General features: G+C 43.7%; 1 protein-coding gene across 1 annotated transcript in view; it reads right to left on the minus strand.

Annotated features, from left to right (window-relative positions):
* The window catches only part of LOC126234360 (uncharacterized), a 121,424-nt gene that overhangs the window by 69,056 nt on the left and 32,614 nt on the right, over window positions 1-19,754 (minus strand). The window contains exon 2 of the mRNA XM_049943048.1: window positions 17,042-17,167. Coding sequence (XP_049799005.1) covers window positions 17,042-17,167 — 126 coding nt within the window. The remainder of the gene's footprint in view (window positions 1-17,041; window positions 17,168-19,754) is intronic.

Raw genomic sequence — 19,754 nt, forward strand, 5'->3', positions numbered from 1 at the left:
CAAAAAGCTTTTGATAGTGTACCCCACTCATGGTTACTACAAATATTGGAAATATACAAAGTAGATCCTAAATTGATACAGTTCCTAAGCCGGCCGCAGTGGTCTAGCGGTTCTGGCACTGCAGTCCGGAACCGCGGGACTGCTACGGTCGCAGGTTCGAATCCTGCCTCGGGCATGGGTGTGTGTGATGTCCTTAGGTTAGTTAGGTTTAAGTAGTTCTAAGTTCTCGGGGACTTATGACCTAAGATGTTGAGTCCCATAGTGCTCAGAGCCATTTGAACCATACAGTTCCTAAACATAGTAATGTAAAATTGGAAAACCACACTTAATATCCAAACAAATTCAAAGAATATCACATCACAGCCAATACAGATTAAGTGTGGAATATACCAAGGAGACTCATTAAGTCCTTTCTGATTCTGCCTTGCTCTGGATCCACTATTCAATATGCTAAATAATACAAATTATGGATACAATATTACTGGAACATACCAACACAAAATAAACACATTTGCTATACATGTATGATCTAAAACTACTGGCAGCAACAAATCAACAACTCAACCAATTACTAAAGATAACAGAAGTATTCAGCAATGATATAAATATGGCTTCTGGAACAGACAAATGTAAGAAAAACAGCATAGCCAAGGGAAAACACACTAAACAAGAAGATTACATATTGGATAACCACAGCGACTGCATAGAAGCGATGGAGAAAACAGATGCCTATAAATATCTTGGATACAGACAGAAAATAGGAATAGATAATACAAATATTAAAGAAGAACTAAAAGAAAAATATAGACAAAGACTAACAAAAATACTGAAAACAGAATTGACAGCAAGAAACAAGACAAAAGCTATAAACACTTATGCTGTACCAATACTGACCTATTCATTTTGGAGTAGTGAAATGGAGTAACACAGAACTAGAAGCACTCAATACACTTACACGATCACAATGCCACAAATATAGAATTCATCACGTACATTCAGCAACAGAAAGATTCACATTAAGCAGAAAGGAAGGAGGAAGGGGATTTATCGACATAAAAAACCTACATTATGGACAGGTAGACAATTTAAGAAAATTCTTTATAGAACGAGCAGATACTAGCAAAATACACAAAGCACAATCGCTCATATAAATACATCGGCTACACCATTGCAATTTCATAACCACTTCTACAACCCTTTAGATCACATAACATCAACAGATACGAAGAAAGTAAATTGGAAAAAGAAAACACTACATGGCAAGCACCCGCATCTAACACAGCCACACATCGATCAAGACGCATCCAACACATGGATAAGAAAAGGCAATATATACAGTGAGACGGAAGGATTAATGATTGCAATACAGGATCAAACAATAAACACCAGATATTACAGCAAGCATATTATTAAAGATCCCAATACCACAACAGATAAATGCAGACTTCGCAAACTACAAATAGAAACAGTAGATCACATCGCAAGCGGACTTAGAATACTAGCAAATACAGAATACACCAGAAGACATGACAATGTAGCAAAAATTATACATCAACAACTTGCCATACAACATAAACTAATAAAGCAACACGTTCCCAGATACAAGTATGCACCACAAAATGTACTGGAGAATGATGAATACAAATTATACTTGAACAGAACCATTATAACAGATAAAACAACACCACATAACAAACCTGACATCATACTCACCAATAAAAAGAAGAAATTCACACAACTAATCGAAATATCCATACCCAATACAGCAAATATACAGAAGAAAACAGGAGAAAAAATTGAAAAATACATCCAACTGACTGAGGAAGTCAAGGACATGGGGCATCAGGATAAAGTTGACATTATACCAATTATATTATCAACTACAGGAGTCATACCACACAATATCCACCAGTACATCAACGCAATACAGCTACATCCAAACGTATAAATACAACTACAGAAATCTGTATTTATTGGTACATGTTCAATTACCCAAAAGTTCCTAAATGCAATGTAACATATACCGTACAGTTAAAAGGAAGTCACGCTTGATCAAGGTCCGCGTCACTTTCCATTTTTAACCAGACATAACGTCTGAGAAAGGAAAGATAATAATAAGGAATGGGTACACAAATTGCCAAGACCCATTTAGTTTTGGTTGTAGTTTTTGTAGAGGAAGTGCGTTAGCTGCAAGTACATCAGAATGTATTTATAATCCACATGCAAATATTATTGGTGTTGCAACACAAACCATGGCATAAACGACTAGTCTCCCATTTCAGTGGAAACATGCACTTGATGTGTTACAAGAGAATGTTTGCATTGTATGACCTCTGCGACCTTAGTTAAGGCATTGACTAAGGGCTTCTATGAGTTAAGAGGGGATGAAAATTTAACGATCCTCTACAAATTATGAAGGTATTTTGTATAATACGTGAATGAATGTATGTAAGATTATCACATGTAACATGTACAGCCAGCCAAATGCTATATCCTTACAATATAATGCACTAAAGGACTAATTGTCAGTATTAAGATAGTTTAGGCAAAAAGGTGATGTTGTAAGCCTATCTGCATTCTGTAACTGAGATCTAATCCAAGTGTTAGCCTATAATGTAAAGATTTTACTTAACCATCATGTACCTGATGAATCTGTGTCAAGTATTTAATCTGAGTTGCAGAATTATTTTTCTGTGATGTGATTTTAAGTCCAATGACAAAATGTGATAAGCATTAGATGAGATATGGAATATGAATTTATAAAGTGACTAATAATTATGCTAAAAAGAGCCTAGATAGCGAAGATTTCTAATGACAGAATGACTGCCATCGAAGTAAATGTCGAAGGAATGTTTTTGTAATGGTGAGTAGAATTCAGCAGCCATGTGGTGATAAGTGAGCCAATGGATAAAATTAACTGTACTATCAATAGGGGAAAAACACAGAATATTACTGCAATGTTGGAATAACCGTGTAGCGATAACAATGAATTTTATTTTATTTGTCTTATGCATTAACATATATATATCTGTCAGCTATCTTATATATTGAAAGCGAAGCAAGAGACGAAAATAATGTCATACATCAAGCACTCTAGCAACGTTCCGATGCGTGCGTTATGGATGAAGCACTGTGTGTTACCTGTGCCGAAGGTCGAGGACTAATGTACAAGTCTCAAATTCACGAAATTTTACTTTCCTTTCCCGAAGGGGTTACGAGAATAGTGATTTTACTGCATGTCTCCGATGCTGAGACTTATTCCTTGCACGATCTGGGGTAGTTCGGCGGCCGAGTTGCAAGTCTTTTCAGTTCACTCCACACAGGGTGACATGTTTGTCAATGACGATGAAATGATGATAAGGACAAAACAACACCCAGTCCCCAAGCGAAGATAATTTCCAACCTGGCCTGGGATCGAACCTGTGCCAGCTGCATGGAAGTTAGACGAGCTGACTACTCTACTAAGGAGGTGGACTTCCTTACACAAGCATGGCGCTATTCACGGAATGACTAAAGTGACTCTGCTCTGTCAGGAATAATTGAAGGGGACCACCATCTGCAGAAAAAAATTTGTGTTTCTATAGAACTAGAACGTGCAACTTTTAATGAAATGATAAAACATTAAACACGTCAGTAACTGTATTCTAAACGGATTTCTTTTAGGTGAGGCCTAGAGATATGTATGTAAAGCAGTGTATAAATAAGGCAAGGCGGAGAGGAATCACTGTAGTAATCAATTCCAAGCAATCAGTACTAAAATTTACTTGAAAAGCGAACGGTTTAAGGCAGGGCCGGCCAGAAATTCTGCACGCGTGCGGTGCTCCTGCACATGTGCAACTTCCGGGTCACACCGTGCACGCCGCAGCCGTGAGCGCTCATGTAGTGCATGTTTCTACGCACAGCCGTCGCTTTATCCACTTGCTGGAATCCTCTGTACCGGCGCATTCTAGTGTTCTTTCCACAGCTTGCGAGCCAACCATGGGAAGGTATTTCGCGTATTAAACATTTAAAATACTGTCACAGTCTACTCATTGAGACGTCTACTTTTATGTTAACAGTGTAAACCAGTAAGACAAGTAATACAGTTAACAACCGTGGGTTTTTATTAAGGCAGCACGTAAACACACGTAATGTTTTTGATCTAGTATTTAAGAAAGAGAGCACTTATTCATGATTTCAGATAACATTGAACTAATGCAAGGTTTCGTATAACTAATTCTCGGTGCCCTCAGTTACACCCACATAATTTCTGTCTCACTGACCTCTGAACAGAATGATAACCGCAGACCTCTCGATGATCACCTGTTATTTCAATACCATTATTCCTATACCTTCCATCAGTTACGTCTGAAATCTGCATAATAACCGAAAATTAGATGAATGTTATTCTTTATCGACTTCAGCTGAGCGTAGCCCTTCACACACAAGAAAAACCCCTAAATGTAAGTATAAATTGGAACAATTGGTTTAATGACCAACTTTTCTGATGATAATGTAACATGGCGAAGAATGAGGCAATAATGCACAGTTAGTAAACAATAATTTTTAATTATGAAAGGAATAAATCCAAACACGTTTATCACTGGTCATGAGAAATGATAATCGAGTTGATGTGTCTCATCCATTTTCTTAAGGACATTTAATTTTGCTTGCCGTTCTTCACTGTTGAGTACACTACACTCGTCTTTGTGATATGTATTGTAGTGTCTTTCAATTGAAAACTTACACTGGCCGCCTATTATTCGGCGGCACAGCAAACATTGTGAGTTTTCACCAACGGCTACAAAAAATAATTGCAGTTCCCAGTCATTTTTAAACGACTGAAAACATAGATCTCCCGTCCTTTGCTTTTTCACAGTACCTGCCATTTCTCAGTACTTCTCTGTTATGGTTGCGGTTACCAAGGGTAAACGAGACTGGGTATGTTGCGCTCTTGCTTGTACCACATAAACAGGGAAGTGGAGCCGCCGCCGTTCATTTGGGACACATGCGTAATAACAGATGTCGCTGTCGCTCGCTGTGGCACACGTGCGCACTTGTGCAGCACTTCCGCACGTCTGCACACTGTGCAGCGTTTGGCCGGCCCTGGTTTAAGGCGTAGACTACCTTAAATAACAGCAATGTTCACATGCGTACCTGTAACGCGATGTGGCAATCTTGAGATGATCTCTGATCCTCCCTGGGAATGTTATCCCATCTAAGAGTTAATACATGTTGTAGCAAAAACTGCAACTGAAAGATCTCTGGTCGTCCCTGGGAATGTTATTCCATCTAAGAGTTAATACATGTTGTAGGAAAAACTGCAACTGAAAGGTGCATATGTGGTGTCACCGCCAGACACCACACTTGCTAGGTGGTAGCCTTTAAATCGGCCGCGGTCCATTAGTACACGTCGGATCCGCGTGTCGCCACTGTCAGTGATTGCAGACCGAGCGCCGCCACACGGCAGGTCTAGAGAGACGTCCTAGCACTCGCCCCAGTTGTACAGCAGACTTTGCCAGAGATGGATCACTGACAAATACGCTCTCATATGCCGAGACGATAGTTAGCATAGCCTTCAGCTACGTCATTTGCTACGACCTAGCAAGGCGCCATTACCAGTTTATATTGAGATTGTTATTAATGTACCGTCAAGAGCGATGTACACCAGTTATGGATTAAAGTTAAGTATTCCAAGATCTTCGTACTTTATTTGCAATTCTCAAGACATTGTCCTGTTCCAGACCTCACGTCAGTCTGCGTGAGCTTAAACGCGTGCCTTTCGGCTACCTCCGAGTGGCTTGGCTGTCTTGCCAAGTCACTACAGCATACACAAAATTCTACGAGTGTTTCGCACTATCCGGACGCTGCTACTGACTAGCAACGCAGTGGCATGAGCAACGAATCGGTACTGAGACGGTTTAATTCTAATTGTTGACCATACCATAGACATGAAGTCGGCATTCTTGAAGTTAAAATGAATGAGTGAAGATAACTTCGTAGTGTACGAGATGATGCATAAAAACGACGCCACCTGTAGCATCTACTTAGCTATTTTGTATTTAGCTGATATGAAGAGAATGAAACAGTTCAAGAGCTACGTACAGCATTTTGTGAGCAATATATGTGCCATGTAAGACTACAGCAATTACCTAATGATAACGCGACCTGCTTCACACTCACGAGAATCACACGCAAATCAATCCATATATCAGAAACAAAGTTTAATGCCCAATATATTTAAAGACCAAACAAATATTTCGTTAGGGATACGTATTTTGTTGCACGTACAAGTAACTTACGTGTTCAATCACTCTGATTCGGAATTCTATGTCTCTCCTACGTAAACCACCAATTCTGGACGTCGATGCAACTTCCTAGAGGCCTACCCAAATCGGACTGGAAGTACCTATCCTGATAGTCCTGAAAAACTTGTGGAGGTTCTTGGTTCAGACAACTCATCCTTGGTCGTACCATCATTGTGCATGGGATTCACCGTTCCTCATCTTTAGTCTGTCACAAGCATTCACAAATAAGTGATAAAGTGACCACTGCACAATTTTTTCAGAAAAATATTCGAATGAAACTGACGTACCTGATTAATATGTAGAGGTCACAAATTAAGAATTGCAAGCGTTATTCCGGCACTGGAGCACTAGTCTACATACTCCCATTCTCAAAAATGTAAATAATTTTCTTTGTCAATGTAATTCTTCTTCTCAGTCGGAGATCGAAACTCCAATTGTTTCCACCAGATACGGCCACCTTATCTGGTATCACGACTAAGGAAAATTCCATGGACTTGTTGAAGGTACTGTTACATCGTTTTCCAGCATGTGTTTTCTCCGCTGTTATAACTCTTCCTTCTGCGCTTCTGGTATTCTGTAAGAGCGAGAGAAAATTACTCGCCGCTATGCTTCGGAAATCAGTTTTATTTGATGCCGAATTGTGTCGAATTCTGTCTGTATGTGTTAACTTATCCCCTGCCAAATGAAGAATATCAATATCATATGAAGAATATCAATATATGCACAACACACCTCTTTTATGGATTGTTTTCTGTGGCATGTAAATGATCTAGCTGCAAGGTTTCATTTAATAAACTGATTCCCGATTTTTTCTCACTCGGGATCTTGTCTAATTTGCACCTAGTCTGCTTCGGACTTGGGTTAAATGGCGGAACTTTTTCCATCTTAATGAAAGGCGTCTCAATAGAAACCCATCCTTTCGTGTATTTAACACGCTAATTGAACAAGAGCTTTGTCGTACTGTCACCGGCGCCTCTGCAACTCTTTTCATTCAACAATGCCAGTTCTTAGGCTAGTATCTTTATGCTCAAAATCCTCTCCTCTAGTCACCTGCCCTACGTTCGGTTCCGTAGCGTCCGTTGCCTGTCAGTAACACGTCTGTCTACATGTACTTTATTTACTTCACCAGTTCTTCGGCGTACTCTGGTTCCCTGGATCCTCTGAGATACTCTGAGAACTGTGAACTATACTGCATTCACATTCTGCAGTTTCCAAATCTGTTTGTTGTTATCTAAGCCCCACCCACGTGTACTTACACTTCCATGTCCGTGCACAATTTAATGGCTCTACCCCAGATTCGCAGGGTTCCATTGGCGTTTCAATTACTACACCATGCTTCCCCTCCTACTATTTGACACTTATGTTTCACTCATAATTATAGATCTATTCCAAGATCTAAAACAGTCGCCCCATACGTATGTACACTATGTGATCAAAAGTATCAGGACAACCCCAAAAACATACGTTTTTCGTATTAGGAGCATTGTGCTGCCACCTACTGCCAGGTACTCCATATCAGTGACCTCAGTAGTCATTAGACATCGTGAGAGAGCAGAATGGGGCGCTCCGCGGAACTCACGGACTTCGAACGTGGTCAGGTGACTGGGTGTCACTTGCGTCATACTTCTGTAAGCGTGATTTCCACACTCCTAAACATCCCTTGGTCCACTGTTTCCGATGGGGCATTGAAGTGGAAACGTGAAAGGACACGTACAGCACAAAAGGGTACAGGCCGACCTCGTCTGTTGACTGACAGATGGCTCTGAGCACTATGCGACTCATGTTGACTGACAGAGACCGCTGACAGTTAAAGAGGGTCGTAAAGTGTAATAGGCAGACACCTATACAGACCATCATACAAGAATTCCAAACAGCATCAGGATCCACTACAAGTACTATGACGGCTAGGCGGAAGGTGAGAAAACTTGGTTTTCATGGTCGAGCGGCTGCTCATATGCCACACATCACGCCGGTAAATGCCAAACAGAGCCTCGCTTTGTGTAAGGAGCGTGAACATTGGACGATTGAAGAGTGAAAACGTTTTGAGGAGTGACGAATCACGGTACACAATGTGCGATCCGATGGCAGGGTGTGGGTATGGCGAATGCCCGGTGAACGTCATCTGCCAGCAGCAGCGCCAACAGTGAAATTCGGAGGCGGTGGTGTTACGGTGTGCTCGTGTTTTTCATGGAGGGGGCTTGCACCCCTTGTTGTTTTATATGCCACTATCACAGCACAGGCCTACATTGATGTTTGAAGCACCTTCTTGCTTTCCGCTGTTCAAGAGCAATTCGGGGTTGGCGATTGCATCTTTCAACACGACCGAGCACCTGTTCATAATGCGCGACCTGTGGCGGAGTGGCTACACGACAATAACAGTCCTGTAATGGGCTGGCGTGCACAGAGTGGTGACCTGAATCATATAGAACACCTCTGGGATGTTTTGGAACGCCGACTTCGTTCCAGGCCTCACCGACCGACATCGATACCTCTCCTAAGTGCAGCACTCCGTGAAGAATGGTCTACCAATCCCCACCAAACCTTCCAGCACCTGATTGAACGTATGCCTGTGTCATCAAGCCTAAGGGTGGGCCGACACCATATTGAATTCCAGCATTACCGATAGAGGGCGCCACGAACTTGTAACTCATTTTCAGCCAGGTGTCCGGATACTTTTGATCACATAGTACATGACCGGACTTGTAATACCTTCAATCTTTGTACTTTCTTCAGATCTATTCCCGGACCCGCCCTCGCAGATATTTCACATGAACAAGCTAATTAGTGCTCCATTATCTAGTAGCAATTTTAACGGACTTTCTCAACTCTGTGGGAAATTCAGTTCTACAAACTCATTGTTACTTTCACAGTCGAGTATCTCTCGCATTTCACGACGTGGCGACTATAATCTTACTGTTTTTCTTCGTTTGCCTGCTTATTATTTTTCACAGAATTATCGGCGTTGTCTGTACACCCTTTAGCCATATGCCCTGACCTACGAAAGGCGAAACATTCAGCTGGCTTCGCTTTCTGTGAAGGACCTCTGTGTCCAGTTAACCGCAACTTTAGCATCTCACTGTATTTGGTACCTATGACTCTCGACACACTTGAGACGATTCCACTTTACGAATTCTTTTCTCAAATCTGCGGTGTCGCGTTAAATGCCCTGACCTGCCACAGGTAAACATTACTTCCGCGATCCTTAGACGTGTTCCCTGCACGTCTATGTGAGAAACACTTAAAGGTAACCTTTCTGGTTCTGCCATGATGATTTTTTTCACCAAATTCCTTTTCTTTGGTGGACGTAATTGCCGACTCTTCCACCAAATCTACCCCAACAGCCTCAGTTAGGGTGATGTTTTTGCCCCTTGTACGCACAGCTGTCTGTATGCGCTCATCATAGATCCCCTGAATGAAAACTGATCTAATTAATTTTCCAACTAATGACAAAGATCCCGCTAGTACTGAATCCGGCATTGCAACATGGACAGCCTCACGAAATTGATGTGGAAGTGAGTCTACCTTACTGGTCGAATCTACAATCAATTCTTCCTCTGATTGGCTAATAAAAAACATTTTACAAGCTGAGCCATACGTGGCTCGTATTCATACAATTTATTGTTTGTCATCTTCTTTTACAGTTGTGCCGCTTCCTTTTCTTATTCAATTTACTGGCGTCACTAACTTCTGCCTTACTTGCTCATGAGTGGCAGCAGCAGCGTTTCTCGATAAGTGCACTGTCGTACCATCTCTGGAGCGACCAATAGTATTTCCGGGTCGTCTGTGTCTGGAAGTCAGTTGGAGAGGGACCAGGAGTGCAGTCGGGCACGGAGCAGCGTCGGGGACAAAGCGCCACTGAGGTACTGACAGACAGTACTTGCCGACCGCTGGGGGACACACATGCACTGTACGATGGAAGGAGACTGGAGCGGGAATGACCGTTGGTTGGTCGTACAGTCGGTCGTCTCATCGGCCGACGTGGCTTTGGCCTTTTGACCGTTTCCATGTGTGAGGCAGTCGGTCGGTTGGGGCAGAGCAGCAAGGAAGTCTCTGTGGCGCATAGTCAGGCAGTAGCCGCTGGCGGCGTGCACACAAGGTTGGAGTTGTGAGGTGCTTCTTGCGAGGGTTACGAAGTTCGTCGCCCACCGATACTGGACACTAAAGTTGAGTGCTCACTTAACCTACTATCAAGCCTCAACTGCTATCACATACCTTCGTTTGATCCTGGTTTTTGCTTTCTGGGAGATTCCCTAAAGCAACAACATGTGTGCACTGAGGTCGGCTAGAATTGCAGCCGTTTCCTGTGTGGTGTTTAACTTAATGTAATTCATTCCTTCATTAATGAAGTGTACAGGCGGTATCTTCTGCCTTGTGGCCCTTGACGTTCTGGTGACCTGCCCTGGTCGTTGACAGTTTTTGGCAGTGTATTTTCCTCGTCGTGTTGATGCTGTCCAGCACGGGATGTAGTTCGACAGCTGAGGTGTTGTTGGTAGTTTTGGGCGTTTATTCTGACTTGGCTGGATTGGGCACCAGTATCCGGAACGTTGTGCTATTGACACCTTGTTGTCGTTTTGCTGGTCGGGTGAAGCAGAACTGATGTTGTTGGTTGGTTCGTCGGCTGGCTTTCGGTTTGTGTTGCCTTCTGATTAAGAGCTTGTCGGACTTGCTGCCTTTCTCACCTAAACGTGCGTTAGTGTTACCTTCCCAAGCCGATCCTTGGAACCTTCTGAGTGTCGCTCCTTGTGTTTTACATAGTGATTTCCTTATTAGTCTTAGGTACTCTGTGTGGCCTACAGCCGAGTTTGTTAAAATTGCAAGGTTTTTCTTCTTAGGCCTTAAGCCATAAAAAAACTGTTTCTTGTTTGGTATGTGGCCTTCAGCCGGGTTTCAACCTTTGAAAATGAAAATTGAAATTTCCTTGTGCCTAGGCCTTAAGCTGTAAATTGGTTTCAAGTTGGTATGTAGTCTTCAGTCTAGTTTTCAGCCTTTTCAAATCAAAACTTGCAAACTTTTGTCTAGGCCTTAAGCCATAAGAAATGGTTCAAATAGCTCTGAGCACTATGGGACTTAACATCTGAGGTCATCAGTCCCCTAGAACTTAGAACTACTTAAACCTATTTATTCTAACGACATCACACACATCTATGCCTGAGGCAGGATTCGAACCTGCGACCGTAGCAGCAGCGCCGTTCCGGACTGAAGCGCCTAGAACCGCTCGGCCACAGAGGCCGGCTAAGCCGTAAGAAATATTTGCTAGTTTGTATGTGGCCTTCAGCAGAGTTTTCCAGCTTAAATCAAAAAATTGGAAATTTCTTTGTCTGGGCTTTAAGCCGTGAGATTGTTTGGGCTTCGTATTTGGTCTTCAGCCGACAGTTATGTGAAGCATTTTAGGATAAAGCCTTTAGCGTCTTTTAATTGAAATTTAGAAGCTCTTCCCTTTAGGCCTTAAGCCGTAAAATTGCTTTCTGCATGGCGTGTAGCCTTCAGTCGAGCTTTAACGTCTCTTAAACTAAAAATTAAAAATCCCTGTCTTGCCCTTAAGTCATAATACTGTTATTATTTAGTGTAAGGCCATCACCCGAGTTTTACACGAAATATTTTAAGATAAGACCTTCAGCCTTTTCAAATTTAAAGCTCTTCTTCCTAGGCCTTAAGCCGTTAAATTGACTTGTTGATATGCGACCTTCAGCCGAGTTTTCATCCTACTTAGATTAAACATTGGAAATCTTTTTCTCGGCCTTAAGCCGTAACACTGTGCTTGATTAATGTGAGGCCTTCATCCGAGTTCTATGGGAAAAATTTAAGCTAAGGCTTTGAGCCTATTTATGTTGAAGATAAATTTTTTTTTCTAAAGAAGTGAAACCTCCAGAAGAACTCCTGTACTTCAATTCCTTGCTTAGGCCTTGTGCCTTGGATTTTCGATGTGGCCTTCAGCCGATCTAAATTAAATCAAAGGAAGTCTTTCGTTAAAACCTTGAGAGTTTTTGATTCTTGCTTGTGTGACTGTGTGTTTTAAGAAATAAAGTTTATATGTTGAGTGCAAGTGACAGTAACTTATTTTGGCCCCCTTCCACAAATATAACCTCATCTGCTCTGTCCTGCTAGCCCAGGGATTTCACAAGTATAGGTTTTCAACAAGATATTTCTTACTTTTTCCCATGTGGAAGATAAGTCATGCAGGAGAATTTTTTTTTTCCTGTAGGATCCTGAATACTGGTTTTCACGAATTTTTTTGGATAGTCTGCTTCATGCACTAGTTTAATAGCTATGTCCACATTATTTATGAACTCATTTAATGCGAATTTCTTACTATCTAAAGCCTGGGGGATAAGTTGCGTGCTACGGTCGCAGGTTCGAATCCTGCCTCGGGCATGGATGTGTGTGATGTCCTTAGGTTAGTTAGGTGTAAGTAGTTCTAAGTTCTAGGGGACTAATGACCACAGCAGTTGAGTCCCATAGTGCTCAGAGCCATTTGAACCATTTTTTTGATAAGTTGCGGCTGCTCCATTATCGGCAACTGCGTTGTTGGGTGAGGCCACGACTTACTTTGATTACTGATGAGCTGTATTGAGGAGAGGTGAGGCGGTTCGAGTCGAGATAGCACCGCCGCTGAAAGCGATAAGCTGCGTTAAGGTGGGATGAGCAGGACCCAGAAGCACGACGCCCGAGGCGCCGCGCTGCCTTCCTCTTAGGACCGCGACTGCCGCTCCATCTCGTTGTCGCCCGGCCGTTTCCGTGACCACCATGTTGTTGTGAAGTCATGTAGCCAGTACTGGCCTGGACGCGTCTTCCCTCTCCTGGTGTCGACCTTTGGAACTCTGCTTGTTTCTTCTGGTCTTCTCGCCCCGACTGGTCTCACTGGAATGCAAGTGCTGCTCCACATAACAGTCGAAAGCCGCCAGTCCAGTCTTGATGTCGGGCTCAGTCTGTGCTACGTACCTAGCTATTTCAAACAACATTAAGGATACGCCAGACCTGGCACAAGAAAATGTTTGCATATGTATTCTCCTAAAACACGACAGAGGGTTATACGTCAGTCTGCAGCTTTCTGGAGGTTAGGAGAAAATTCAGAAACAAGAACTTCCAGGGAAGACGGGCTGATTGAATTACACAATATGTGTATAAGTGCAGGTTGTGACACAGGAACAACAACATATGGAAGCTCGGGTCGGGCCATGAGTCCTGCTCGGATAGCCAAAGCGGTTAAGGCTGTCGTGTCCTAACACAGTATAGAGCTAAAGCAGGGGTTTAAAGGTCAGTCTGCAATTTCCAAGTAGTTAGGTGCAAATGCCGAAAGATAAACTTCCAGTGAAGGCAGGTTGAGTGTGTGGACCAGTGGCAAACACTATTACAAGGCGTCTATGAGAGGAGCGGTTTTTTAAAACACGGTAGGATGCTCGCAGCAGGCCTCTCAAAGATACTCGACGGTCTGATTAACACTTTATTTGCAACCCAGCTAACTACTTCGCTGAAGGCTAATTCCAAACTTTAGAAAAAGCAAAGGGCGCAACTGGTTGCACAACAGGAGTCAGTGTTTGAGCCACTAGGGTGAGCGCTAACAGAACCAGCGAATATTAGCAGCATTTTGAGAACAAACTTTGAGAGCAGTACTCCAAGCGAGAGACTTGTTGGAGCTAACCGAGGCTGGGACCGAGCGACACGGAGTTGGGGCTCCCACTGATCTGACTGAGAACTCCGTTTGAATACAAAAACATGGGTTTTTAAAGAATTGTGGCGTCGCACTGTTTTTCCACCAGCGTCTCACAGCCGTTAGCCAATTTACTGTGCACCTTCAGGGAGCATCTGGCCAATCACATTCAGAATCCTCCCCTTCCTTTACTGCGTAGGTAAGACTTTGTCTGGACTGCACCTTAACGTAGTCCATGTTTGGTAGCAACAGTGTTCAGCTGAAGTCTAAACATCAGTGTCCTTCCTCTTAAGGCCGCAACAACAGTGTTTTACGTCACTTGGCCCCACGTAGAGGCCTTTCGTGGATCGGGACCGCTTATGACGAGTATAAATCCACTGAAGTCACGTTTCTCAGGGGCAAGTATGAAGCTTGTTGCGTCTGCTACGATGTGTCTTCTAGTATGATGGCTTATAAAAGTATATACAGTGAATGGAGCTATCAGTTAATTCTGTGAAGTGAAACTTCTCCTCTGGGACAGCTGTCCAGAGCGTCTTCAGTTCGCAGGGCTCTAGAGTTACTGTTGATCTCCAGTGACCTAAACGCTACCACTTTTCACGATCTTTACATTGTGTCTCTGATTTCGCATCTTGGAGTGTCCTTGCTGGCTTCTATCAGCCTTAAGCACGACAATGTACGAGTCATTACATTGTGAATATGTGACAAAGCGACCGTTCGCCTAAAACGGAAAATTGCGTGACTTTCCTAAGGAACGTTGTGCCGTTCTTGTTAGCAACAAAGGCACTGCAATATGGTATTTATCCGCAGATAGCAGACAGCGACTTTCAATTAAAATATCCATCCCTGAACGAGAATTACATAATGTGTGTACGACTACAGGCTGTGATGCAGGAACGACGACATATGGAAGTCTGGATCTGTCCGTGAGTCGCGCACGGATAGCGAGAGCAGTTAAGGCGACATCTCGCGTAAAGTGGGAAATTCAGCTTCGAGTCCCAGTACGGTCCAGACTTTCACTGTTGTCATTCCCTTATACTGCTGACGTTGTGAGTATTCGAAACTTCGCAACTGCGAATATAATTCATGTGTTTCATAACGACTGTAGTCGCCGCTGTGCCTGTTCCTTCGGACTTGCGTGCATGTTCTTCTTACGAACACCGGCACTTGAATATCGTATCACATAAACTTTGATCAAGTAATTTTGCAGGCCTTCCATCTGGAAAACCTCTTGAGATAACACGTCCGTGGAAGGTTGTATTAAGGAGATATTTCACTGGGCGAGTGACATGAAGTGTTGCCCCAAATTGCATGAAAAAAGTTGTACCCACACAATTGTGCTCTTACAAAGCAGGAATCACGTGCTGCACAAGGAGGTCTCGATAACGTGCAGACGCCATAGTATAGCTGACAGGGCTTCTGGGTGTATTCTCTCCAAAGAAGAACTGACCGAGAATAAAGGTACTTGTGAATCCACAGCACACAGTAACATATGGGGACTGCAACGGCTCTTCGTGCACAACACACAGTTTAACAGTTACACAAATTCGGCAGTTCCGCGTATTCACTGCACCCCGTAGTGTAAAATGTGCCTCCATAGAGAACTGCCCCGTCATATGTCATCATCTTGGATCCGTGAGGCCGCGCGGGATTAGCACAGCGGTCTGGGGCGCTGCAGTCATGAACTGTGCGGCTGGCACCGGCGGAGGTTCGAGTCCTCCCTCGGGCATGTGTGTGTGTGTGTGTGTGTGTGTGTGTGTGTGTGTGTGTGTGTGTGTGTGTGTGTGTGTGTGTCCTTAGGATAATTTAGATTAAGTAGTGTGTAAGCTTAGGGACTGATGGCCTTAGCAGTTAAGTCCCATAAGATTTCACACACATTTGAACATTTTTTTCGATCCGTGTCGGAAAACAAAAAGCAAATTCAGAATGTTGCTGCGAATCACAGGGTTGCAGTTGCTGCACCATGTGAATCTTGCAGTGGTACCAGCGTGAAATAGACTGCAAAACTTCCGTATTGTTCATCATGGGATGGATAATTTTCGACTGGCCGGTGTGACCGAGCGGTTCTAGGCGCTACAGTATGGAACCGCGCGACCGCTACGGTCGCAGGTTCGAATCCTGCCTCGGGCATGGATGTGTGTGATGTCCTTAGGTTAGTTAAGTTTAAGTAGTTCTAAGTTCTAGGGGACTGATGACCTCAGAAGTTAAGTCCCATAGTGCTCAGAGCCATTTGAACCATTTTTGATAATTTTCGTGGCACTGCACGACCACTAGCGCTAACTTTGGCACGCACAGCATCATTAGTTACAGGACATCAATCTCGTCAATAACTTCCAGTAGAACAGGACACCTTCCTCTTCTAGGTACCACACCAAGCTCACTCTTCCTTCCGAATTTCATTAACATCTTCTTTAAACAATTTAATGCCATGGGGTCACTCCTCAGCCCTTTAAGTCGGCGATACTCTCTCCATGCAACACTGCAATAGCTGCCGTTCACATAAAATAGTTTCAATAGCAGCACACGGTCTCTTTCTTCGATAATCATCCTGCTCGCTCACGTTATAGCTTACCAAATGACAGAGTGGATGTCATACCCTCAGACAAACGGTGTACAACGCCAGATTCTCTTCTGGTGGCCACAACTGGAACTAATTTGTTTTCCAGTGTAAGTCGTTTCCGCATTAACATATCTACTATGTTTCGCTGCCATACGATAATTGTATATCACACTGGACCCCTATGAGTAGCTGCATTTTGGTTATAACCACCTAGCGTGTCTACCATCTCAGTGACTGTCCAGTGATTGACTCGTTGTTTTTAAGTTCCTGGACTTATGTGTAACAGCAACGTGTTTCAGATTCTTCCCTGGCCACCCATATTTCAGTTTTGTGCATTTCTTCGAATGGCTATAGCGGAAAGTTGGGATGAACTATACTGCGATCCTAAGCCCAATTCTCATTCTCATCATGCTCCCACCCGGTTAGTGTTCAGTTTATGATGACAGAGACCCCGACCTCTCCGTTAAACTGCAGCCTTCCTTTAGCTCTTTTGTTGCTATGGAGACAGCACCACAGTTGTGAGATCCCAGTTCGTTACGTGTTACTCACTGCAGTCGAAGCGCGTTGGACAGCAGTCGTCGGAATCGTCACTGCGTTCGCAACCCAGCTCCTCATAGTAGTGTATGGCCCTGAAGTTGGGGCAGTCTACTAGTCTGCATGGTGACGTCTCGGAACCTGGAAAAGAAATGTAAGAAAAATCAGGTAGTCGTTCATCTGAATACAAGATACACAGTGTGCCACGCAACAGGTTTTTACGGCGGGTATGCTGAATATACGGCTCTCGTGTTCGCCGCCGTATCATTTTGTGTTAGTTTCAGTGTAATTTCACGAAGCAACTTACCGCTGCCTCTGCTGTTTGCCCACCGTCAGCTGCTGATTGCTGACAGTAAGCGGCAGAAAGCACCTGCAGGTGTCAAACAGTTGCCTCGAAGAAATACAGTGGAATTTACACAACGTTATAAAGCGGCGAATCGGAGGAACACATGTTCAACATATCTGTGCCACAAAAATGTGATCAAAGGTTAAGTCACCTCCTGTCGTATCCATCAATAGTATCACACGTTAGTGTTATAGGCAGCTTATAACACGATACTTACATGTACTCACAAATACGCTCGCAAACACACCCACACACCCACCCACCTACACCCACCCATCCACCCTCCCACACACACACACACACACACACACACACACACACACACACACACACACACCTGGAGAGTGGCATAGAGCTATGCAGGTTATTTCAGGAGAAAAGGGAAATTATTTTGATACTGGCAATGACCTTGTTGAAATTGAAACGTCCCCTTAGAAAAACTATAAATGACTGTGCTTAAACTGTCGCACAATACTTTTAGCGCAACGCAATCTGAATTTCAAAAATCCCTACAAAAGAATGGTCCTGACTAACAATAACGTATACCTTACAAATCACTTACCTCACAAAAATCTTCGTTACTCGAACTACTGCAATACAGCGAGCGCCAATACTGCCAGCTAAATAAAAGATTCTAACTACTGAAGGGACTAACCACCGATAGGCATAGTTAGCAAATGAAAGATTTTGATAAAGAACAAACAATGTATTTACCTTAATAGTGTTCAAAAGTCATAATATATATATCACTTCATGACATCCAGTCTTACAAATTTACTGTCTCTGATGGACACACGTCCAGATCATCCTCTCTCAAAACTCCGCCATCTCTCTCCCCACATCCACCACTGCTGGCGGCTCACCTCCAACTGCGCAACGCTACGCGCTGTTAACAGCCAACTTCCCAACACTACAATAGCAAATTCCAACAATGCAAACCAGCCACAGACTGCACACAGCACAGTCAGTGATTTTCATATAGAGCGCTACATAGCGTTACCAACATAAAAACCTAAACAGACTACTTACAAAATTACATGTGCTTGTGTTGTAAGTATAATTAATTCTTGAAAATATAATTCTTCTTTATGTGAATTATTAGTAATACGGCAAAAACTAAACTAGTCCTAGTTCGTGCTTGGAACGCATCAGCATAGTGAGAAATGTGCCTCCACCATAACTACTATATTGTTCTATTCAAAACATGAAGAACAACTACATTGAAGCCCCAAAGAAGCTGGCTTAGGCACGCCATTCAAATACAGCGATAAGTGAACAGGCAGAATATGGCCCTGCGGTCGGCAACACCTATATAAGACAACAACTGCCTGGCGCAGTGGTTACACCGGTTACTGCTGCTACAGTGGCAGGTTATCAAGATTTAAGTCAGTTTGAACGCGGTGTTACAGTCGACGCACGAGCGATGGGACACAGCATCTCCGAGAAGCGACCATTTCTCGAGTGTATCGTGAATATCAGGAATCCGGTAAAACATCAGATCTTCGACGTCGCTGCTGCCGGAAACAGATCCTGCAAGAACGGGACCAACGACGACTGAAGAGAATCGTTCAACGTTACAGAAGTGCAACCCTTCCGCAAATGGTTCAAATGGCTCTGAGCACTATGGGACTCAACTGCTGAGGTTATTAGTCCCCTAGAACTTAGAACTAGTTAAACCTAACTAACCTAAGGACATCACAAACATCCATGCCCGAGGCAGGATTCGAACCTGCGACCGTAGCGGTCTTGCGGTTCCAGACTGCAGCGCCTTTAACCGCATGGCCACTTCGGCCGCCCCTTCCGCAAACTGATGCAGATTTCAGTGCTGGGCCATCGACAAGCAGCAGCGTGCGAACCATTCAACTAAACATAATCGATACGGACTTTCGGAGGCAAAGGCACACCCATGTATCCTTGATGACTGCACGACGTAAGGATTGACGCCTCGCCTGGGCACGTCAACACCGACATTGTACTGTTGATGACTGGAAACATGTTGTCTGGGCGGACGAGTCTCGTATCAAATTGTATCCAGCGGATGAAATTGTACGAGTATGGGGACGACCTCATGAATCCACGGACCCTGCATGGCTAAAAAATGGCTTTAAGCACTATGGGACTTAACATCTGAGGTCATCAGTCCCCTAGACTTACAACTACTTAAACCTAACTAACCTAAGGATATCACACACATCTATGCCCGTGGCAGGATTCAAACCTGCGAGAGGAGCAGCAGCGCGGGTCCGGACTGAAGCGCCTAGAACCGCTCGGCTACGTCGGCCGGCGGACCCTGCATGGCAGCAGAGGACTGTTGAAGCTGGTGGAGCCTCTGTAATGGTGTGGGCCAGTGAAGTTAGAGTGATATGGGACCCGTGATACGTC

The sequence above is a fragment of the Schistocerca nitens genome, chromosome 2 (genome assembly GCF_023898315.1).
Source record: "Schistocerca nitens isolate TAMUIC-IGC-003100 chromosome 2, iqSchNite1.1, whole genome shotgun sequence".
NCBI lineage: Eukaryota > Metazoa > Arthropoda > Insecta > Orthoptera > Acrididae > Schistocerca > Schistocerca nitens.